The sequence below is a fragment of the Oncorhynchus gorbuscha genome, linkage group LG01 (assembly GCF_021184085.1).
Source record: "Oncorhynchus gorbuscha isolate QuinsamMale2020 ecotype Even-year linkage group LG01, OgorEven_v1.0, whole genome shotgun sequence".
Lineage (NCBI taxonomy): Eukaryota > Metazoa > Chordata > Actinopteri > Salmoniformes > Salmonidae > Oncorhynchus > Oncorhynchus gorbuscha.
The window spans coordinates 106,948,497-106,973,006 of NC_060173.1; the positions used below are offsets into that span (position 1 = coordinate 106,948,497).

Here is a 24,510-nt window from a genome sequence, read left to right on the forward strand (position 1 = left end):
GTAAACTGAGTGGGTTGAGAGTAACATGTCAACCCTGTTATAGATCAACAGGCTATAAATGTCTTAACAATTGTCTTTTTTTTGCATTTAATTGTGCTCCTTGATCCACACAATAAGCTTCCATTCTCCTGTCACAAGCAGATTTATGACTGATTTAATATGAAATCATCCACCCTGTTATGGTCAACCCATTTTTACATTTACATTTACATTTAAGTCATTTAGCAGACGCTCTTATCCAGAGCGACTTACAAATTGGTGCATTCACCTTATGACATCCAGTGGAACAACCACTTTACAATAGTGCATCTAAATATTTTAAGGGGGGGGAGGGGGGGTGAGAAGGATTACTTTATCCTATCCTAGGTATTCCTTAAAGAGGTGGGGTTTCAGGTGTCTCCGGATCATTTATGGTCAACCCTGTTACGGTCAACCCAGCACTTAATAGGAACTTACTATAGTATTTTTTTAACTTAACCTCAAGGTGGGAAATGTGTTTATGAAGTTGAAAATGTGCTATTTATGACAGGATGTTAAAATGAGGTGAAATCAAGTTACACTTCTCAAAAGGCGCCGAATTGGTGGAACGACCCAAGATAAATGTGCTTCCATATCAGTTGCTATCTCTTGAATTTGTAATCTCAATCAAAATATTTTGCCGCCGTGCAATTTTCAACTATTATCCGCAATTTTCCACAACATTATCTGATTTCAGTAATGTGAGAGAAACCCATAAACAATAAGAAGCAGACACGCATACTGTCTATCTTCCTTCAGCTTCTGAAAAGCTTGGTGATGGGTCTCAGTAGGCGGGTCTGTGTGTCTAATCTTTAAAGCTCCCAAAAACCCACACGCTGAGCGGTTTCATAAAATGATGAATGCTAAAATGGGTCCCCATAAGATCTAGAGCAGGAGTCTACAACCTTTTCTAGCATGAAAGGTACTTAAAAGAAATTAAATGTCGCCAGCTGCTCATTTTATCTCTTTCTTTCAAATAGGCACATCATTCTCCTCTACCCTGAAACTCTTCCCTGGGGCTTTGGTATAGAAGAGATGTGTCCTGTCAATATACTGTACCTGGTAATATTATGGTTAATAAACAGTATTTGGCATGACAGGCCCCATCAAATTATCTTTCTATTTTCCTAAATTCTGTTTTATCTGATTTATTTTTCCTGGTTTTAGATTGTTTTTTAAACTCTCAATATAACAATTATTCATGCAGAAACAACTAAAATGGATGTTCTGGGTCCACGTCAATGCTTGAATCACATCACTGACAAAAAAAAGTAGGTCATCTGAACTAGATAATAATGAGGCAGTGGATAGACGTCAAACGGGTGTCAATATTTTCTGCCAAGGATTTGTGTATACAGTAGTTGTAACAGCAGATATGATATGATATGCACATGCCTTCAGTAACTAATCATCATGATATGCACATGCCTTCAGTAACTAATCATCATGATATGCACATGCCTTCAGTAACTAATCATCATGATATGCACATGCCTTCAGTAACTAATCATCATGATATGCACATGCCTTCAGTAACTAATCATCATGATATGCACATGCCTTCAGTAACTAATCATCATGATATGCACATGCCTTCAGTAACTAATCATCATGATATGCACATGCCTTCAGTAACTAATCATCATGATATGCACATGCCTTCAGTAACTAATCATCATGATATGCACATGCCTTCAGTAACTAATCATCATGATATGCACATGCCTTCAGTAACTAATCATCATGATATGCACATGCCTTCAGTAACTAATCATCATGATATGCACATGCCTTCAGTAACTAATCATCATGATATGCACATGCCTTCAGTAACTAATCATCATGATATGCACATGCCCTCAGTAACTAATCATCATGATATGCACATGCCTTCAGTAACTAATCGTTATGTATGCACATGCCTTCAGTAACCTATCATAATACACAGAGTGTGCAAAACATTAGTAGCATCTTCCTAATATTGAGTCGCACACTTTCCATCCTCGTACTACATCTCCTGCCTCTCTGGTCTCTGGTGATCGCCATGGTAACATGGTAAACAAGGTCATTAGAAGACATCTGAACTCATGTTGTCCCTGTCTTTCATTAGATGCTGCTTATCACTTTGTCTGGAGGTACAGAACCAGTCAAAAGTTTGGACACAGCTACTCATTCGAGGGCTTTTTATTATTTCTTTACAATTTTCTACATTGTATAATAATAGTGAAGACATCAAAACTATGAAATAACACACATGGAATCATGTAGTAACCGAAAAACTGTTAAACAACTCAAAATATATTTTATATTTGAGAATCTTCAAAGTAGCCACCCTTTGCAATGATGACAGCTTTGAACACTCTACCCTTGAATGAGTAGGTGTGTCCAAAACTTTGACTGGTACTTTACATATTAGTGAAAATGTTGTTGGTATTTTTCCAGTAATGATATTATTAGACCTTCGATTGTGGGTGTTGACTGGTAAATAATTGATGGGATCCTCAGATAAGCACATTCACGCACAAACATACATACACAGCCACATGCATGCACAAGCACACGCACGTATGAGTGAGAGAGAGAGAGAGAGAGACAAAGAGCAATTATCATATGAATTGAGTTTTTGTTTCCTGCTCTGATATCTGTCTGTGTCCCTGCCACAGAGGTGTTCAGCTGTGTTATGAAACAGCGAAAAGTTAAGGGGAAAACTTGATCTACTTTTCTGTGAGGCAGCGTATCATCCTACACCAACTCTGAGACACAGACAGACTGGAGGCAGCAAGCAAAGCATTACTCTGCCTTACCCCAATGGCTGTCAGAATGGGGACTTGGTATATCCACTTAATGTTCCCAGCACTTAACTCCCAGCACCTAGAATCATTGAGAGAAAAGAAGAAGAGGAAAATAGATGGTTGAAGAAAGGCAAACAAGGAGGAATAAAGTTGGAGGGTGTGAAGTAGGGGTGATGTATCAAAACAAATACATGGAAAGAGAATTGGAGGGACTGAGGGAGGGAGGGAGGGAGAGAGAGAGGGAGGGAGAGAGAAGTCGATCATTCCCTGGGCAGGATAATGATCTCCATTTAGAGACTTTCTCTATTCATTAAAGTGACAGACAGGGCAGCTAAATAGAGACTCTCCCTATTCATTACAGTGACAGACAGGGCAGCTAAAGAGATCCTCTCTCCCTATTCATTACAGTGACCGACAGGGCAGCTAAAGACATCCTCTCTCCCTATTCATTACAGTGACACACAAGGCAGCTAAAGAGATCCTCTCTCCCTATTCATTACAGTGACCGACAGGGCAGCTAAAGAGATCCTCTCTCCCTATTCATTACAGTGACCGACAGGGCAGCTAAAGAGATCCTCTCTCCCTATTCATTACAGTGACACACAGGGCAGCTAAAGAGATCCTCTCTCCAGTGACACACAGGGCAGCTAAAGAGATATTCATTACAGTGACCGACAGGGCAGCTAAAGAGATCCTCTCTCTATTCATTACAGTGACCGACAGGGCAGCTAAAGACATCCTCATTCATTACAGTGACCGACAGGGCAGGGCAGCTAAAGAGATCCTCTCTCCCTATTCATTACAGTGACCGACAGGGCAGCTAAAGACATCCTCTCTCTCTATTCATTACAGTGACCGACAGGGCAGCTAAAGACATACTCTCTCTCTATTCATTACAGTGACCGACAGGGCAGCTAAAGAGATCCTCTCTCCCTATTCATTACAGTGACCGACAGGGCAGCTAAAGAGATCCTCTCTCCCTATTCATTACAGTGACCGACAGGGCAGCTAAAGAAATCCTCTCTCCCTATTCATTACAGTGACCGACAGGGCAGCTAAAGAAATCCTTTCTCCCTATTCATTACAGTGACACACAGGGCAGATAAAGAAACATCCACTGAGTTCCATCAGGGCCAATGGCAAAGGCTATGTCTGCCTACCCATTCATTGTGAGAATATGTTTTGTTTATTCAGTCAGTATTTGAGCAAGATGTGTTACCCTCTATTTGAGCACACTTAATCCATTTATGGGTGTTTACTTCATGATTTGCAAAGAGAGCAGCTCTGAAAATAGAATACCCATCCAAAGAGAAGGATTCATCCCGGGAACCGAGGGAGATTCTGGATGGACATTCTGTTAACATGATTTGGGAGGTTTTTGGTTACACATTAGATAGGAACCCGTTGGAGGAAAGAGTCTGCATTTGTCAAATTTTCCCTCCAAGGATCTGCCACATTTAGGTATGATAGCTGGCCATAATTTTAATGTGCAGGCGATGGAGGTCAGTATTCAGTATTTGCATATAATGTGTTTTATGCACTAGGCTTTAATTAAGAAGTGTGTGATTTGCACAGCAGTGTGTCCCAAATGGAGAGAGCTAACCATGGAGGGAGTTGTACATGACTGATGATTCCTTAATGTAGTGTTAACTTGTTATGTACATAATGCTACGTCTGATAATGCTACATCTGATAATGCTACATCTGATAATGCTACATCTGACAAATATTACATCTGTTAATCCTACATCTGATAATGCTACATCTGACAAATGCTACATCTGATAATGCTACATCTGACAAATGCTACATCTGATAATGCTACATCTAACAAATGTCACATCTGACAAATGCTACATCTGACAGATGCTACATCTGACAGATGCTACATCTATAATGCTACATCTGATAATGCTAAATCTGACAAATGTCACATCTGATAATGCTACATCTAACAAATGCTACATCTGATAATGCCACATTTGATAATACTAACTCTGATAATCCTAAATCTGATAATGCTACATCTGATAATCCTAATCTGATAATGCTACATCTGACAAATGCTACATCTGATAATGTTTCATATGTTAATGCTACATCTGACAAATGCTACATCTGATAATGTTTCATATGATAATGCTACATCTGACAAATGCTATCTCTTTCTCCAAACGCTGGCTCTTTCTCTAAACGCTGGCTATTTCTCTAAACGCTGGCTCTTTCTCTAAACGCTGGCTCTTTCTCTAAACGCTGGCTCTTTCTCCAAACGCTGGCTCTTTCTCCAAACGCTGGCTCTTTCTCCAAACGCTGGCTCTTTCTCCAAACGCTGGCTTTTTCTCCAAACGCAGGCTCTTTCTCCAAACGCTGGCTCTTTCTCCAAACGCTGGCTCTTTCTCCAAACGCTGGCTCTTTCTCCAAACGCAGGCTCTTTCTCCAAACGCTGGCTCTTACTCCAAACGCAGGCTCTTTCTCCAAACGCTGGCTCTTTCTCCAAACGCAGGCTCTTTCTCCAAACGCTGGCTCTTTCTCCAAACGCAGGCTCTTTCTCCAAACGCTGGCTCTTTCTACAAATGCTGACTCTCTCTTAAGGTTGCTTCCCGAGAGGATAATTGAGGAAAAACACTTAAAGGCAGCTTAATTGAATACTGTAGAGAAGGTGCAATAGAAAGAGAGAGAGAGAAAATAGAGAACTGCAAGCAAGCCCAGGGTCTCACCATTCAGGCTTTCACACAGTGTACCCATCCTGAATACCTGATGAAAGAAACCCTGGGAACAACTATTCACCACCAGATTCAACAGGCAACCGACCAAATCATCCCCAAAATCATCACAAGGCAACCCACCAAATCATCCCTGAGAGGAGAGTATGTTCCTCCGTCTTTGTTTATCCTTACAGTGTTTTGGTGCAGAAGAGACCTGCTGCTGCCTCCAGTGCATAGTACAAGCCACTAATAGGAAGTCAAATCAAGTACTTAACACCCATATTACAATTAAATCATGTTACCTAGCCAGCAGATTGGTCTGGTACTGTACATTTGATGACTTACAGTTCCTTCAGAGTATTCAGACCCCTTGACTTTTCCACATTTTATTAGGTTACAACCTTATTCTAAAATGTATTAAATAATACTTTTACACATAATAACCCATAATGACGAAGACAAAATAGGTTTTTATATATTTTTGCAAATGTATTAGAAAAAAAATGAAATATTACATTTACATAAGTATTCAGACGCTTTACTCGTTACTTTGTTGAAGCACCTTTGGCAGCTATTGCAGCATCGAGTCTTCTTGGGTTTGACGCTACAAGCTTGGCACAACTGTATTTGGGGAGTTTCTCCCATTCTTCTCTGCAGATCCTCTCAAGCTCTGTCGGGTTGTATGGGGAGTGTTGCTGCACAGTTATTTTTAGGTCTCTCCAGAGATGTTAGATCGGGTTCAAGTCCAGGCTCTGGCTGGGCCACTCAAGGACATTCAGAGACTTGTCCCTAAGCCACTCCTGCATTGTTTTGGCTGTTTAGGGTCGTTGTCGTGTTGGAAGGTGAACCTTTGCCCCAGTCTGAGGTCCTGAGCCCTCTTGAGCAGGTTTTCATCAAGGATCTCTCTGTACTTTTCTCCGTTCATCTTTGTCTCGATCCTGACTAGTCTCTAGGTGCCTGCAGCTGAAAAACATCTCCACATCATGATGCTGCCACCATCATTCTTTACCGTAGTGATGGTGCCAGGTTTCCTCCAGACGTGAGGCTTGGCATTCAGGCAAAATAGATCAATCGTGGTTTAATCAGACCAGAGAATCTTGTTTCTCATGGTCTGAGACTCTTTAGAGGGCTGTCATGTGCCTTTAACTGAGGATTGGCTTCTGTCTGGCCACTCTACCATAAAGGCCTGACTGGTGGAGTGCTGCAGAGATGGTTGTCCTTCTGGAAGTTTCTCCCATCTCCACAGAGGAACTCTAGAGCTCTGTCAGAGTGACCATTGGGTTCTTGGTCACCTCCCTGACCAAGGCCCTTCTCAACTGATTGTTCAGTTTGGCCGTGCGGCCTGCTCTAGGAACTGCCTTGGGGGTTCCAAACTTATTTCATTTAAGAATCATGGAGGCCACTGTGTTTTTGGGGACCTTCAATGCTGCAGACATTTTTTGGTACCCTTTCCCAGATCTGTGCCTCGACACAATCCTGTCTCGGTGCCCTCGGACAATTCCTTTGACCTCATGGCTTGGTTTATGCTCTGACCAGCACTGTCAACTGTGGGACCTTGTATAGACAGGTGTGTGTGCCTTCCAAATCATGTCCAATCAATTGAATTTACCACAGGTGGACTCCAATCAAGTTGTAGAAACATCTCAAGGACGATCAATGGAAACAGGATGCACCTGAGCTCAATGTCAAGTCTCATAGCAAAGGGTCTGAATACTATTGTAAATAAGGAATTTCTGTTTAATATGTTTAATACATTTGCAAAAATTCAAAAATGTGTTTTTGTTTTGACATTATGGGCTATTGTGTGTAGGTTTCTGAGGATTTTCATTTTATTTTAAATCCATTTTAGAGTAAGGCTGTAACGTAATAAATTGTGGAAAAAGTCAAGGGGTCTGAACACAGTACATCATAAAATCAACAGTCTTTTGATTGATCCAAAAAATGATGCTGGTACAAATGCTCAGACCGATACAGTATAATAATCAAATAAGCTATGAAACGGAGGTAGCTTAAATCTATTCACTATGGTTATGTTATTTTAAATTGCTTTATGTAGAAATATGTGAGTAAAGTAAAGTAGAGGTAAAGAAACACATGCGCAGAACATGATCCACACATGCTCAGGAGCTTCGGGATCTTTAGTTTGGAGAAAAAAAGTCCAGGAAGAATTGGATCCGCAGTCACGGCATAATTGAAATGTATTCATGATGTTAAATAGCTTAATGTTTTGAATCCCAATTAACTGGAGGAGGAGAGATGGTGCTCTTGATACGGTCATTCTACTTAAATCCATATTTATACAGAGCATAATTATGAAGAGCAGGGGGGTGATAAAGGAGGCATGACAAGGTGCTTGAGAGGGCTGGAGGATTCCATCTGGTGAGCAGATAATTGGGGATAGCTATTAGATATTTATACATAAAGCATCTGCATATTGAATGTGGACTAGGTTCTCACTCACCTTCCGTCTGCTAGTGTTGCCCGGACAACTGCCCATGCTGCCACGAACAGAGCTGGAACACCTGGAATTGGAATGATGAAAAGAACAGCAGCTTCCTACAAATGTGCTAAACACTAATTAAATAGAGCACCAGGGCCTTAACATAACGAAATTACTTAATTGCTTGTTTTCTATTGAATTGGTGTTATTTGTGTTATTCCTTTTTTCATAACTATGTTGTTGCATTTTTCTGTTCCTATGTAACAGCTCACTAATAACAGCTGCAACAGCACAGGAACAGGCTAGTTAGACAAAAGGATGAGTTGTTCAATCCAGAAATAGCTCTCTGAGACAGCATGACCTTTGAATACAGGATAATTCAGTGGGTTGATTTCATTTTGCTAAAAGGTGTTTTTAAGAGTCAGCTAGCTACAAAGCAGGAAGTTGTGAATCGTAATCAACAGACGTGGCTCTCTCCCCGTTAGAGCTGAAAAATATGAGTGAGGTCAACTCAACTACTCCAAACTCGGGGTGTGGTATCAGGAAAATAACCTCAGGAGGCTAAATAAATAGCATCCTGTCGGGCTGTATCACAGCCTGGTACGGCAACTGTACCGCCCTCAAACGCAAGGCTCACCAGAAGGTCTGCACAACGCATCAACGCGGAAAAACTACCTGCCCTCCAGGACACTTACAGCCCCCCGATGTCACAGGAAGGCCAAAAATAGCAACGACCTGAGACACTGCCTGTTCACCCCGCTATCATCCAGAAGGCGAGGTCAGTGCAGGTGCATCAAAGTAGGGACCGAGAGACTGAAGAACAGCTTCTATCTCAAGGCCATCAGACTGTTAAACAGCCATCACTAACATTGAGTGGCTGCTGCCAACATACAGACTCAAATCACTGGCCACTTTAATAAATGGATTTAATAATGGTATCTCTCGTCACTTTAAATAATGCCACATTAATAATGTTTACATATCCTACATTACTCATCTCATATTTACTGTATATACAGTATTTTAAACAGCAATAGTATTTTTTCCTATGCCACACGGCCACCGCGCATCCATACAAATATATGTATTTATTTCACCCCGTTACATTGTCTGTATAAGGTAGTCGTTGTGAATGTGTTAGATTATTTGTTAGATATTACTGCACTGTCGGAGCATTTTGCTACACTCGCATTAACATTAACATCTGCTAACCATGTGACAATTGTTTTTTAATAATAATTTTTATATATTTATATATATTTATATATACTTCTATACACATTAATCATCATAGATTGGTGTACAAAAACAAAACACAAATTGATAGCTGAGCAGTATAAAAATATGCCATGTTTGTTGTCCATAAATCATACATTACTGTGATATACAGTGCATTGCGAAAGTATTCGGCCCCCTTAAACTTTGCGACCTTTTGCCACATTTCAGGCTTCAAACATAAAGATATAAAACTTATTTTTTTGTGAAGAATCAACAACAAGTGGGACACAATCATGAAGTGGAACAACATTTATTGGTTATTTCAAACTTTTTTAACAAATCAAAAACTGAAAAATTGGGCGTGCAAAATTATTCAGCCCCTTTACTTTCAGTGCAGCAAACTCTCTCCAGAAGTTCAGTGAGGATCTCTGAATGATCCAATGTTGACCTAAATGACTAATGATGATAAATACAATCCACCTGCGTGTAATCAAGTCTCCGTATAAATGCTCCTGCACTGTGATAGTCTCAGAGGTCCGTTAAAAGCGCAGAGAGCATCATGAAGAACAAGGAACACACCAGGCAGGTCCGAGATACTGTTGTGAAGAAGTTTAAAGCCGGATTTTGATACAAAAAGATTTCCCAAGCTTTAAACATCCCAAGGAGCACTGTGCAAGCGATAATATTGAAATGGAAGGAGTATCAGACCACTGCAAATCTACCAAGACCTGACCGTCCCTCTAAACTTTCAGCTCATACAAGGAGAAGACTGATCAGAGATGCAGCCAAGAGGCCCATGATCACTCTGGATGAACTGCAGAGATCTACAGCTGAGGTGGGAGACTCTGTCCATAGGACAACAATCAGTCGTATATTGCACAAATCTGGCCTTTATGGAAGAGTGACAAGAAGAAAGCCATTTCTTAAAGATATCCATAAAAAGTGTTGTTTAAAGTTTGCCACAAGCCACCTGGGAGACACACCAAACATGTGGAAGAAGGTGCTCTGGTCAGATGAATCCAAAATTGAACTTTTTGGCAACAATGCAAAACGTTATGTTTGGCGTAAAAGCAACACCCTGAACACACCATCCCCACTGTCAAACATGGTGGTGGCAGCATCATGGTTTGGGCCTGCTTTTCTTCAGCAGGGACAGGGAAGATGGTTAAATTTGATGGGAAGATGGCTGGAGCCAAATACAGGACCATTCTGGAAGAAAACCTGATGGAGTCTGCAAAAGACCCTAGACTGGGACGGAGATTTGTCTTCCAACAAGACAATGATCCAAAACATAAAGCAAAATCTACAATGGAATGGTTCAAAAATAAACATATCCAGGTGTTAGAATGGCCAAGTCAAAGTCCAGACCTGAATCCAATCGAGAATCTGTGGAAAGAACTGAAAACTGCTGTTCACAAATGCTCTCCATCCAACCTCACTGAGCTCGAGCTGTTTTGCAAGGAGGAATGGGAAAAAAATTCAGTCTCTCGATGTGCAAAACTGATAGAGACATACCCCAAGCGACTTACAGCTGTAATCGCAGCAAAAGGTGGCGCTACAAAGTATTAACTTAAGGGGGCTGAATCATTTTGCACGCCCAATTTTTCAGTTTTTGATTTGTTAAAAAATTTAGAAATATCCAATAAATGCTGTTCCACTTCATGATTGTGTCCCACTTGTTGTTGATTCTTCACAAAATAATACAGTTTTATATCTTTATGTTTGAAGCCTGAAATGTGGCAAAAGGTCGCAAAGTTCGAGGGGGCCGAATACTGTCGCAAGGCACTGTATATACAGTTGAAGTCGGAAGTTTACATACACTTAGGAGTCATTAAACTCGTTTTTCAACCACTCCACAAAATTCTTGTTAACAAACAAAGTCTGTTTCATCCTTGGGAGCAATTTCCAAATGCCTGAAGGTACCCCGTTCATCTGTACAAACAATTGTATGCAAGTATAAACACCATGGGACCACGCAGCCGTCATACCACTCAGGTAGGAGACGCATTCTGTCTCCTAGAGATGAACGTAATTTGGTGTGAAAAGTGCAAATCATTCCCAGAACAACACCAAATAACCTTGTGAAGATGCTGGAGGAAACAGGTACAAAAGTATCTATATCCACAGTAAAATGAGTCCTATATCGACATAACCTGAAAGGACGCTCAGCCAGGAAGAAGCCACTGATCCAAAACCACCATAAAAAAAGTAGACTACGGTCTGCAACTGAACATGGGGACAAAGATTGTGTATTTTGGAGAAATTACCTCTGGTCTGATGAAGCAGAAATAGAACTGTGGAGGACAAAAGGGGAGACTTGCAAGCTGAAGAGTACCATCTGAACCGTGAAGTACGGGGGTGGCAGCATCATGTTGTGGGGGTGCTTTGCTGCTGGAGGGACTGGTGCACTTCACAAAATAGATGGCATCATGAGGACAGAAAATTATGTGGAATATTGAAGCAACATCTCAAGACATCAGTCAGGAAGTTAAACCTTGGTCGGAATTGGGTCTTCCAAATGGACAATGACCCCAAGCATACTTCCAAAGTTGTGGCAAAATGGCTTAAGGACAACATAGTCAAGGTATTGGAGAGGCCATCGCAAAGCCCTGACCTCAATCCTATAGAAAATATATGGGCAGAACTAAAAAAGCGTATGCGAGCAAGGAGGCCTACAAACCTGACTCAGTTACACCAGCTCTGTCAGGAGCAATGGGCCAAAATTCACCCAACTTATTGTGGGAAGCTTGTGGAAGGCTAACCGAAACGCTTGACCCAAGTTAAACAATTTAAAGGCAATGCTACCAAATACTAATTGAGTGTATGTAAACTTCTGACCCACTGGGAATGTTTATTAAAGAAATAAAAGCTGAAATAAAAAATTCTCTACTATTATTCTGACTTTTCACATTTTAAAATAAAGTGGTGATCCTAACTGACCTAAGACAGGGAATTTTTACTTTAGGATTAAATGTCAGGAAAAACTGAGTTTAAATGTATTTGGCTAAGGTGTATGTAAACTTCCGACTTCAACTGTGTATATATATATATATATATGACTGTGTTTGCGGGTGTAAAACCATTGCACGTAAGGCAGATAACATTTTCAGAGGACAACTTTAATGTTGGTATATTACATAAGAAAACACATTTGCATGTTTGTTACTTTAAGCAAGAAAACAAACCACTCTGCTGACTATGACCCTTCCAACATAACAACTTGTTTACTCCGACACCCTCATATTTACTTCACATAAATGTAATTACTTGGTTCTCTGGGTTGACATGGATCGCAGTTGTAATTCTCTGTCTCGGCTGAGTGGCTTAACCAAAGAGACAAAATCACATTGATTGACTGTGATAGAAAGGATGGTTTGTTTCTAAGTGTGTGTGTGTGTGTGTGTGTGTGTGTGTGTGTGTGTGTGTGTGTGTGTGTGTGTGTGTGTGTGTGTGTGTGTGTGTGTGTGTGTGTGTGTGTGTGTGTGTGTGTGTGTGTGTGTGTGTGTGTGTGTGTGTGTGTGTGTGTGTGTGTGTGTGTGTGTGTGTGTGTGTGTGTGTGTGTGTGAGTGTGTGTGTTAGTCTGTGTGTGTAAGTCTGTGTGTGTAAGTCTGTGTGTGTAAGTCTGTGTGCCTGTCTGCTTGCCAGCATGCCTGCGTTAGTCAACAAACACCAAGTTCCCTGGGAGCGTATTTCCAGCTCCTTTCGCCTGAGAAAAGTTGTTATTTTTAAGTCTACATTTCAAACATCTCTGTCATGGTCTCTGCTCTCTAACAGGAAGAACACATCAAATGAGAATGGGAGATGAATAAAAACAACATTTACCATAAGAGGGAGGGGAAGTATCAAAACAAACAAGCAAGAGTCACTGTGAGGCCGAGTGGGGAGGAGAAGAGGATGTAAGAGGATTGGGGTAGATGCTATTGATGATTGTTTTCTGAATGTGCCTCTAATTCAGTGGCTGTGAGAAGAGACTACTATAACACAGTGGCTGTGAGAAGAGACTCCTCTAATACAGGGGCTGTGAGAAGAGACTACTCTAATTCAGGGGCTGTGAGAAGAGACTACTCTAATTCAGGGGCTGTGAGAAGAGACTACTATAACACAGTGGCTGTGAGAAGAGACTACTCTAATACAGGGGCTGTGAGAAGAGACTACTCTAATACAGGGGCTGTGAGAAGAGACTACTAACACAGTGGCTGTGAGAAGAGACTACTCTAATACAGTGGCTGTGAGAAGAGACTACTAACACAGTGGCTGTGAGAAGAGACTACTATAACACAGTGGCTGTGAGAAGAGACTACTATAACACAGTGGCTGTGAGAAGAGACTACTAACACAGTGGCTGTGAGAAGAGACTACTCTAATACAGTGGCTGTGAGAAGAGACTCCTCTAATACAGTGGCTGTGAGAAGAGACTACTAACACAGTGGCTGTGAGAAGAGACTACTATAACACAGTGGCTGTGAGAAGAGACTACTATAACACAGTGGCTGTGAGAAGAGACTACTATAACACAGTGGCTGTGAGAAGAGACTCCTCTAATACAGTGGCTGTGAGAAGAGACTACTAACACAGTGGCTGTGAGAAGAGACTACTCTAATACAGTGGCTGTGAGAAGAGACTACTCTAATACAGTGGCTGTGAGAAGAGACTACTCTAATACAGGGGCTGTGAGAAGAGACTACTAATACAGTGGCTGTGAGAAGAGACTACTATAACACAGTGGCTGTGAGAAGAGACTACTATAACACAGTGGCTGTGAGAAGAGACTACTCTAATACAGGGGCTGTGAGAAGAGACTACTCGAATACAGTGGCTGTGAGAAGAGACTACTCGAATACAGTGGCTGTGAGAAGAGACTGCTAATACAGTGGCTGTGAGAAGAGACTACTCTAATACAGTGGCTGTGAGAAGAGACTACTAATACAGTGGCTGTGAGAAGAGACTACTCTAATACAGGGGCTGTGAGAAGAGACTACTCTAATACAGGGGCTGTGAGAAGAGACTACTAATACAGGGGCTGTGAGAAGAGACTACTCTAATACAGGGGCTGTGAGAAGAGACTACTCTAATACAGGGGCTGTGAGAAGAGACTACTCTAATACAGGGGCTGTGAGAAGAGACTACTAATACAGGGGCTGTGAGAAGAGACTACTCTAATACAGGGGCTGTGAGAAGAGACTACTCTAATACAGTGGCTGTGAGAAGAGACTGCTAATACAGTGGCTGTGAGAAGAGACTACTCTAATACAGCTGCTGTGAGAAGAGACTACTAACACAGTGGCTGTGAGAAGAGACTACTCTAATACAGCTGCTGTGAGAAGAGACTACTAATACAGTGGCTGTGAGAAGAGACTACTCTAATACAGCTGCTGTGAGAAGAGACTACTAATACAGTGGCTGTGAGAAGAGACTACTAATACAGTGGCTGTGAGAAGAGACTACTCTAATACAGCTGCTGTGAGAAGAGACTACTAATACAGCTGCTGTGAGAAGAGACTACTAATACAGTGGCTGTGAGAAGAGACTACTCTAATACAGTGGCTGTGAGAAGAGACTACTAATACAGTGGCTGTGAGAAGAGACTACTCTAATACAGCTGCTGTGAGAAGAGACTACTAATACAGTGGCTGTGAGAAGAGACTACTAATACAGTGGCTGTGAGAAGAGACTACTCTAATACAGCTGCTGTGAGAAGAGACTACTCTAATACAGTGGCTGTGAGAAGAGACTACTCTAATACAGCTGCTGTGAGAAGAGACTACTAATACAGTGGCTGTGAGAAGAGACTACTAATACAGTGGCTGTGAGAAGAGACTACTCTAATACAGCTGCTGTGAGAAGAGACTACTCTAATACAGTGGCTGTGAGAAGAGACTACTCTAATACAACTGCTGTGAGAAGAGACTACTCTAATACAGGGGCTGTGAGAAGAGACTACTCTAATACAGTGGCTGTGAGAAGAGACTACTCTAATACAACTGCTGTGAGAAGAGACTACTCTAATACAGTGGCTGTGAGAAGAGACTACTCTAATACAGTGGCTGTGAGAAGAGACTACTCTAATACAACTGCTGTGAGATGAGACTACTCTAATATCAGAGATGTCAGATCATCAATTAATTCTCCCTGGCGCGGGATTACTGAATAAAAAGAGTGGGAGGAAATATGCTCTACAAAATCATATTCAGCGTGTTATTGAAAAGAGGAGTTATGTCACAAAGAAAGCAGGGCATGAGTACAGTGTATGTTTGCTTATGCTCAGCTTGCTTTGTTATATGGTAATGGTAGATTTGTCTTTCTGCTGACACAGTGCTTTGAATTACGGTGATGGTAGATTTGTTTTCCTGCTGACACAGTGCATTGTTGTACGGTGACGGTAGATTTATCTCCCTGCGGGGACAGTGGCATACCTTGAGTTTCTATCATGTCACCTGATTAAAGGGGTTAAGAACAGCATTGAAGTGTCCTATAAAGTCTCCTTTTGGGTCGTACAGTTAAGTGGTTTCTAGGATCATGAAAGTAAGGATTACATATCGGCCACAATATGAATGGCTTAGTGGGAAACATTTTTTAAACATCTACCCTGTGGGTCTTACAGTAAAGTGGTTCCAAGGACAAAATGAGCATTTGATTGATTTAACACATTTTTAAAAGAAATATAAATTAATATTAGTTCTTAAAAGAAGAACGAGACAACGTCCAACAAACCTCCTAGTCTCGTATTCAATCAGCAACGTGAGACAGACGGAAAGGGAGGTCTCCTCAAGCTCAATAACCGACATCACTGTTGCCACCTGTAGATGCCAGTTCCTTCCCCCACAACACACCTACCTGAGCAACACACCTGAAACCCTGTGGTAGAACCACTATCATGCTGTCTCAATGAACTCTACCCCAGTATGGTTTTAGCCCCTAAAATGGAGTCAGACATTTACACCAATAGAGGAGTTAATGGTAGGTGATCCTATAGTACTGGGAACTTTGGAATCTATGGAATGATTAATTATCATCAGCAGGTGGCAAACACACATTCTTTGCAGGGTTGTTTGATGACTGGACATCATGGTGGGCTGACGTGTGGTTCAATTAACTCTCTCTGAAGCAGGGGTCCCCAACCTTTTCTTGCATGAGAGCTACTTTGTTTTTTAAATGAATCATGTCATGAGCTACAATTCTTTTTGCTAGACATTAAATAGGCACATTATCTCTTCTCCACTGCAACTCTTCACCGCAGCTCTTTCTCAGGTCCTTCGTGTACTAGAGAAAGTAGTGCAGTATGTTTTATGTCAATATGGTAAAATAATGGTTAATAAACAACTCTAAGAGGGGGTGTCACACCTTGACCATAGTTTGCTTTGTATTTTGCTATGTTTTGGTTGGGCAGGGTGTGAGCTGGGTGGGAATTCTATGTTACATGTCTAGTTTGTCTCGTTCTATGTTTGGCCTGATATGGTTCTCAATCAGAGGCAGGTGTTCGTCATGGTCTCTGATTGGGAACCATATTTAGGTAGCCTGTTTGGTGTTGGGTTTTGTGGGTGATTGTCCTTGTTCCTGTCTCTGTGGTTTGCACCAGATAGGGCTGTTTTGGGTTTTCACGTTTCTTGTTTTTGTTAGTTTGTTAGTTTGTTAGTTTGTTAGTTTGTTAGTTTGTTAGTTTGTTAGTTTGTTAGTTTGTTCATGTGAAGTGATTTATTAAAACATGAATCAAAATAACCACGCTGCGCTTTGGTCCGCCTCTCCGTCAATGGAAGAAATCCCTATAAAATCTGATTTTTTCCCCCACCAAATTCTGTGATATTTTCCCAAATTAGAATTTATTTTTGTTTTTTACTCTTAAAATTTAAATTGTTCAGAGAGAAACAATGAAATTATCCATGTCAATGCTGAAAACATATTTTTGGGGGTTCTGGAAAAACTAACACGTTTAGATTTTTGAGTGTAATTTGTCTTTAATTGTGCATCTGACCCTTTCATTGTGCATCTAGTGCATGTGGAATGTGCTGTCTAATGTGCCAGTCTTTCATGGCAACGTTTGCAAATAACAAATAATAGACAGAAATAATATACTTACTAATGATATACACTACTGGTCAAAAGTTTTACAACACCTACTCATTCTAGGGTTTTTCTTTATTTTTACTATTTTCTACATTGTAGAATAATAGTGAAGACTTCTATGAAACTCAGAAAAGCATATGGAATCATGTAGTAACCACTCCTTCAAGACTGTTGGAATGGCATCCCAGGTAAAGCTGGTTGAGTGAATTCCAAGAGTGTGAAAAGCTGTCATCAAGGCAAAGGGTGGCTACTCAAATATAAAATATATTTTGATTTGTTTAACATTTTTTTGGTTACTACATGATCCCATATGTGTTATTTCATAGTTCTGAGTGTACTTCTGTCAGGTAAGCCTACCTAGCAATTAAAAGTTAATTGATACGGTCTGGGGTAAAGTATTTATTTTCAAACCACAAGACAGTTATCATATCAAATGGCTACACAAAGAGTGATAGACAAACGCACGGACCACACAGAAAGACAGGGGAAATATTGCTGGAAATTAATTGGCAGATATTGTGTTATGTTTGGCTTTTTAAGCCAATAGTGGCTAGCCAGGGGTGGGATTATGTCAATGTTGTGTTGATTACATAATAGCTGGGAGCTTGCTGTGTCTGATACTTGTGAGATTTGTTAATGACAGTTTGTGGTGGAACATGTGAAAATTGCATGAAATTTCAGAATTGTTTGGAGGCTACTCACATGTGGGTTGCAAGCTACTGGTAGCTTACGATTCACCTGTTAGAGACCCCTGGTCTAAAGCCTGCTGTAGCTGATACATAGTTTGTGCTGGACAGAGCAGGGGTGTTTCTCATTATGCATACTACCGTGCTCCGAGGGTCAGAGTATGAGTCCAAATCAAAATATACGAAACGGAGCATAGAGGGCACTTCTTGAAAAAGTACTCCATTTGTACGTGTTTTGAAGCATGTATCGATGTAAGCTTCAAAGGAAAGTATGCAAAGAAATGACACAACCACTTTAAAAATTATGCACATTTTCTTGAAATGAATGGCGGCCATTATTTGAGCTGAAGGGTGAGAAAATACACCCCACCCTTTGAATTGAAATGTTGCCTATTCACATCTAATATGTTGCTTGACTAAAATATTTTATCTTGATACGTTAACAAATACTTGTGTTAATTTTGGCATGGTTACCTGCCTACAATTATCACAGTAGTGTGTGTAGGTCGCAAGCCAATAGTAAGTCAATAGAGCTAACTGGCTAGATACTACTGTTAGCTAGCCAAACAGCCACGAATAATTGTTAGCTAGCTACCAATGAAGAATTGACATCTACATTGAATAACATTGGTTTTAGGTCATTTTTTGAAAGTTATACAATCTGGTTAACTTCATTATTACGATTCACATATAACTAGCAAATAGTTATGGAGTGTTTATCCTGTTTTGTCTCTGTCAACATTGGCTAGAAAAAGAAAGGTTCAGTAAATGGGAAACTGGCTAGCTAGCTAGCCACAAATAATTGTTATCTAGCTACCTAAGAAGAATTTACATCTACTGTACCTTGCATAACATTAGTTTTAGGTAATGTTTGCTTGTTTAACTAGCTAGCTAGACTGCAAGGATTCACATATATCTAGCTGATAATTAAGAATTTTTGTGTCTCTATTGTTGCCATTGTCCTGACTGGAAGAAGGTTCAGTGAATGGGGAGATGCAACATGAGGTAATACAGTAGGGGGAGTGGGAGGTAATACAGTAGAGGGAGTGGGAGGTAATACAGTAGGGGGAGGTAATACAGTAGGGGGAGTGGGAGGTAATACAGTAGGGGGAGTGGGAGGTAATACAGTAGAGGGAGTGGGAGGTAATACAGTAGGGGGAGGTAATACAGTAGGGGGAGTGGGAGGTAATACAGTAGGGGGAGTGGGAGGTAATACAGTAGGGGAAGTGGAGGTAATACACTAGGGGGAGTGGGAGGTAATACAGTAGGGGGAGTGGGAGGTAATACAGTAGGGGGAGGTAATACAGTAGGGGAGGTAATACAGTAGGGGGAGGTAATACAGTAGGGGAGGTAATACAGTAGGGGGAGTGGGAGGTAATACAGTAGGGGAGGTAATACAGTAGGGGGAGTAATACAGTAGGGGAGGTAATACAGTAGGGGGAGTGGGAGGTAATACAGTAGGGGGAGGTAATACAGTAGGGGGAGGTAATACAGTAGGGGGCGGTAATACAGTAGGGGAGGTAATACAGTAGGGGAGTCGGAGGTAATACAGTAGGGGGAGTGCTGAGGTAATACAGTAGGGGGAGTGGGAGGTAATACAGTAGGGGGAGTGGGAGGTAATACAGTAGGGGGAGGTAATACAGTAGTGGGAGGTAATACAGTAGGGGAGTCGGAGGTAATACAGTAGGGGGAGTGCTGAGGTAATACAGTAGGGGAGTGGGAGGTAATACAGTAGGGGGAGTGGGAGGTAATACAGTAGGGGGAGTGGGAGGTAATACAGTAGGGGGAGTGGGAGGTAATAAAGTAGATGGAGTGGGAGGTTATACAGTAGGTGGAGTGGGAGGTAATACAGTAGGGGGAGTGGGAGGTAATACTGTAGTGGGAGGTAATACAGTAGGGGGAGTGGGAGGTAATACAGTAGGGGGAGTAATACAGTAGGGGGAGGGGAGGTAATACAGTAGGGGGAGTGGGGGGAGGTAATACAGTAGGGGGCGGTAATACAGTAGGGGAGGTAATACAGTAGGGGGAGTCGGAGGTAATACAGTAGGGGGAGTGCTGAGGTAATACAGTAGGGGGAGTGGGAGGTAATACAGTAGGGGGAGTGGGAGGTAATACAGTAGGGGGAGGTAATACAGTAGTGGGAGGTAATACAGTAGGGGGAGTCGGAGGTAATACAGTAGGGGAGTGCTGGGGTAATACAGTAGGGGGAGTGGGAGGTAATACAGTAGGGGAGTGGGAGGTAATACAGTAGGGGGAGTGGGAGGTAATACAGTAGGGGGAGTGGGAGGTAATAAAGTAGATGGAGTGGGAGGTTATACAGTAGGTGGAGTGGGAGGTAATACAGTAGGGGGAGTGGGAGGTAATACTGTAGTGGGAGGTAATACAGTAGGGGGAGTGGGAGGTAATACAGTAGGGGAGTGGGAGGTAATATAGTAGGGGGAGTGGGAGGTAATACAGTAGGGGGAGTGCTGCTCAGTGTGAGGTAATACAGTAGGGGGAGTGGGAGGTAATACAGTAGGGGGAGGGGAGGTAATACAGTAGAGGGAGTGGGAGGTAATACAGTAGGGAGAGTTGGAGGTAATACAGTAGGGGAGTGGGAGGTAATGCAGTAGGGGGAGGTAATACAGTAGGGGGAGTGGGAGGTAATACAGTGGGAGGTAATACAGTAGGGGGAGGTAATACAGTAGGGGGAGTGGGAGGTAATACAGTGGGAGGTAATACAGTAGGTGGAGTGGGAGGTAATATAGTAGGGGGAGTGGGAGGTAATACAGTAGGTGGAGTGCGAGTGCTTCTCAAAAGTAATGTTTTATACATTCTCCACACTTTTGTCCTCACAAGAACGTACTCAAGGGAACGCCCTCTGAGAATGCTCTTGGAGCATGAGAGTGTGGAGCATGGTAGTATGCATATTGAGAAACACCCCAGGTATCAGTGCAATATCATTGTGTACTGGCTGCTAGCACAGCAAACATGGATGAAAATCTAATTTAGATGACAAGCATGTACTTTGGTCACCTTTATAAATATTGATAGCATTATTACCAAAGCTCTTGATTAAGTAAACAACGATTTGGACACTAAATTAGTTTTTAGAATGCACACCAACCCAATCCAATCTCATAAAGGCTGTGGCCCTATGATGACATCCCCAGACACAGGTCTCTGTCACCAAATAGTTTTCATCTCAATTAAAATAATCTGTAGTGAAATGAAAATGGAAATCTCGACACACACACTCACCCCATCCGATGAGGGTGAAGCCCCACAGGTACTTGGTGTCTGATAGGAAGGCCATGAAAATGAGGCTGTGGAGGTACAGACCCTCTACCAGGATCCAGTAGTAATTAGTGGCCAGGAAGTAGATGAACAGCAACACTGTCACTTTACACCCAATCTGGAGAGAGAGAGAGAGCGAGAGAGAGTGAAAGAGAGAGAGAGAGAGAGAGAGAGAGAAGAGAGAAATAGGGAGGGGAGAGGAGAGAGAGGGAAGGGAGAGAAATCAAAAACAAGTGAGGAAAAAATATTGATTAGTATAAAAAAAATACAATATAGAACCTCGTTAAAGCTTTGGAATTGCCCCAGGGTTTCACTGTCTTTCACAATCATCCTTCCCCCAAAAATGATTTATTCTCACAGCAGGTATTTAATCAAAGTCCCTGTTCAAGCTCTCGTCTTTCTAAAGAGGTAAGTGTTTCTGGTTCCAGGGAGGCCCATGCTATCTCAGATGTTGAGAGACAAGCGGGAGGGAGATAGCAGATGCTTTTCATAACTGACGATAAGTAATTATGGGGACGCAACACTCCCATTTCCAGCCTAAGGTCTGTTACGTGCCAAAGGAAGTTTGAGTCTAAATGGAAATAACAGCATCCAAGAAACACATGTAGACACATCCATCACAGTTTGAGACAACGACTTACAATGTGATATTTCTCTAAATGGCTTCCCTGCCAGCCCACATTTAGTCATGTCAAGCCATTAGAGAAGAAAGAGCCACATTAGTATTGCTCATTGCCAAGCTTTGACTGAGTTTCTTTCTACACTACTGGGCTTTGGGGATCTAACTTGTATTTAACCGTCCAGAATTTGAACTACAGGAACTACTCCCCTTCGATAATGAACTCTGCATCCCTTTGTGATGCTGAACCAAGATCCTTGTTTACCAACTTTACACTGGGAAGTGTAAACTTTACACTGTGAAGTGTAAACTTTACACTGTGAAGTGTAAACTTTACACTGCGAAGTGTAAACTTTACACTGCGAAGTGTAAACTTTGCACTGTGAAGTGTAAACTTTACACTGTGAAGTGTAAACTTTACACAGTGTATCTTCAAACTGAGTGAAAAAAAACTACAGTGTAAACTTGCGATGACTGTGGTTGATAACCTTATTGGCTATTTACAACACAACAGAGAGCATTGACGTGATGCGAACCTTAGGTCTATACTTTTAACTCTCATATTAAAAGGAGCTGATTTGACCAATTACATGGTATTATCCATTTGCATTAGGAGACTCATGAAAAAATGTACCTTCTGTACATCAGCATGGGTGTGTATTCGATGTCGTTGAGTAGATCAAATGTGCCAGGGGATTCACAGATGCCTTGACAAGCACTAGTCATATTGATCTTAACTCCATGCTGTAAGATGCCCTCGGGGTGTTTTAATCAGCCTATTAGCTAAACTTGAGTAGATCAACACTACAGCAGCTCAAAGAACAGGAGACTCCATACTGTGTTCACATACTGTGTTATGTCTCTGCCTGGCCGGTTCCCCTCTCTCCACTGGGATTCTCTGCCTCTAACCCTATTACAGGGGCTGAGTCACTGGCTTGCTGGTGCTCTTCCATGCCGTCCCTAGGAGGGGTGCGTCACTTGAGTGGGCTGAGTCACCGACGTGATCTTCCTGTCTGGGTTGGCGCCTCCCCCTTGGGTTGTGCCGTGGCAGAGATCTTTGTGGGCTATACTCGGCCTTGTCTCAGGATGGTAAGTTGGTGGTTGAAGATATCCCTCCAGTGGTGTGGGGGCTGTGCTTTGGCAAAGTGGGTGGGGTTATATCCTGCCTGTTTGGCCCTGTCCGGGGGTATCATTAGATGGGGCCACAGTGTCTCCTGACCCCTCCTGTTTCAGCCTCCAGTATTTATGCTGCAGTAGTTTATGTGTCAGGGGGCTAGGGTCAGTCTGTTATATCTGGAGTACTTCTCCTGTCTGAATTTAAGTATGCTTTCGGAGGAAAGCATACTCCTCTCTCTCAGAGGACCAGAGCCCAAGGACCATACCTCAGGACTACCTGGCATGATGACTCCTTGCTGTCCCCAGTCCACCTGGCTGTGCTGCTGCTCCAGTTTCAACTGTTCTGCCTGAGGCTACCTGTTCAACGGACGTGCTACCTGTACCAGACCTGCTGTTTTCAACTCTCTAGAGACAGCAGGAGCGGTAGAGATACTCTTAATGATTGGCCAACTGACATTTACTCCTGAGGCGCTGACTTGCTGCACCCTCGACAACTACTGTGGTTATTATTATTTGACCCTGCTGGTCATCTATGAACATTTGAACATCTTGGCCATGTTCTGTTATAATCTCCACCCGGCACAGCCAGAAGAGGACTGGCCACCCCTCATAGACTGGTTCCTCTCTAGGTTTCTTCCTAAGTTTTGGCCTTTCTAGGGAGTTTTTCCTAGCCACCGTGCTTCTACACCTGCATTGCTTGCTGTTTGGGGTTTTAGGTTGGGTTTCTGTACAGCACTTTGAGATATCAGCTGATGTAAGAAGGGCTATATAAATACATTTGATTTGATTTGATGTCACTAACATGTAAAACAGTTGTTAGCTATGTCACTAACATGTAGAACAGTTGTTAGCTATGTCACTAACATGTAGAACAGTTGAAAGCTATGTCACTAACATGTAAAACAGTTGTTAGCTATGTCACTAACATGTAGAACAGTTGAAAGCTATGTCAGTAACATGTAGAACGGTTGAGACCTATGTCACTAACATGTAGAACAGTTGAAAGCTATGTCAGTAACATGTAGAACGGTTGAGACCTATGTCAGTAACATGTAGAACGGTTGAGACCTATGTCAGTAACATGTAGAACGGTTGAGACCTATGTCAGTAACATGTAGAACGGTTGAGACCTATGTCACTAACATGTAGAACAGTTGAGACCTATGTCACTAACATGTAGAACAGTTGAAAGCTATGTCAGTAACATGTAAAACAGTTGAAAGCTATGTCACTAACATGTAAAACAGTTGAAAGCTATGTCAGTAACATGTAGAACAGTTGAAAGCTATGTCACTAACATGTAAAACAGTTGAAAGCTATGTCAGTAACATGCAGAACAGTTGAGACCTATGTCAGTAACATGTAGAACAGTTGAGACCTATGTCAGTAACATGTAGAACAGTTGAGACCTATGTCAGTAACATGTAGAACAGTTGAGACCTATGTCAGTAACATGTAGAACAGTTGAGACCTATGTCAGTAACATGTAGAACAGTTGAGACCTATGTCACTAACATGTAGAACAGTTGAGACCTATGTCAGTAACATGTAGAACAGTTGAGATCTATGTCAGTAACAT

General features: G+C 41.9%; 1 protein-coding gene across 1 annotated transcript in view; it reads right to left on the reverse strand.

Moving 5' to 3' along the window:
- Window positions 1-24,510, reverse strand: part of LOC124029851 (parathyroid hormone 2 receptor-like) — a 94,341-nt gene that overhangs the window by 24,096 nt on the left and 45,735 nt on the right. The window contains exons 7-9 of the mRNA XM_046341444.1: window positions 21,161-21,314; window positions 7,977-8,037; window positions 2,823-2,889 (exon numbers count right to left, since the gene is read on the reverse strand). Of these exons, the coding sequence (XP_046197400.1) occupies window positions 2,823-2,889; window positions 7,977-8,037; window positions 21,161-21,314 (282 nt within the window). The remainder of the gene's footprint in view (window positions 1-2,822; window positions 2,890-7,976; window positions 8,038-21,160; window positions 21,315-24,510) is intronic.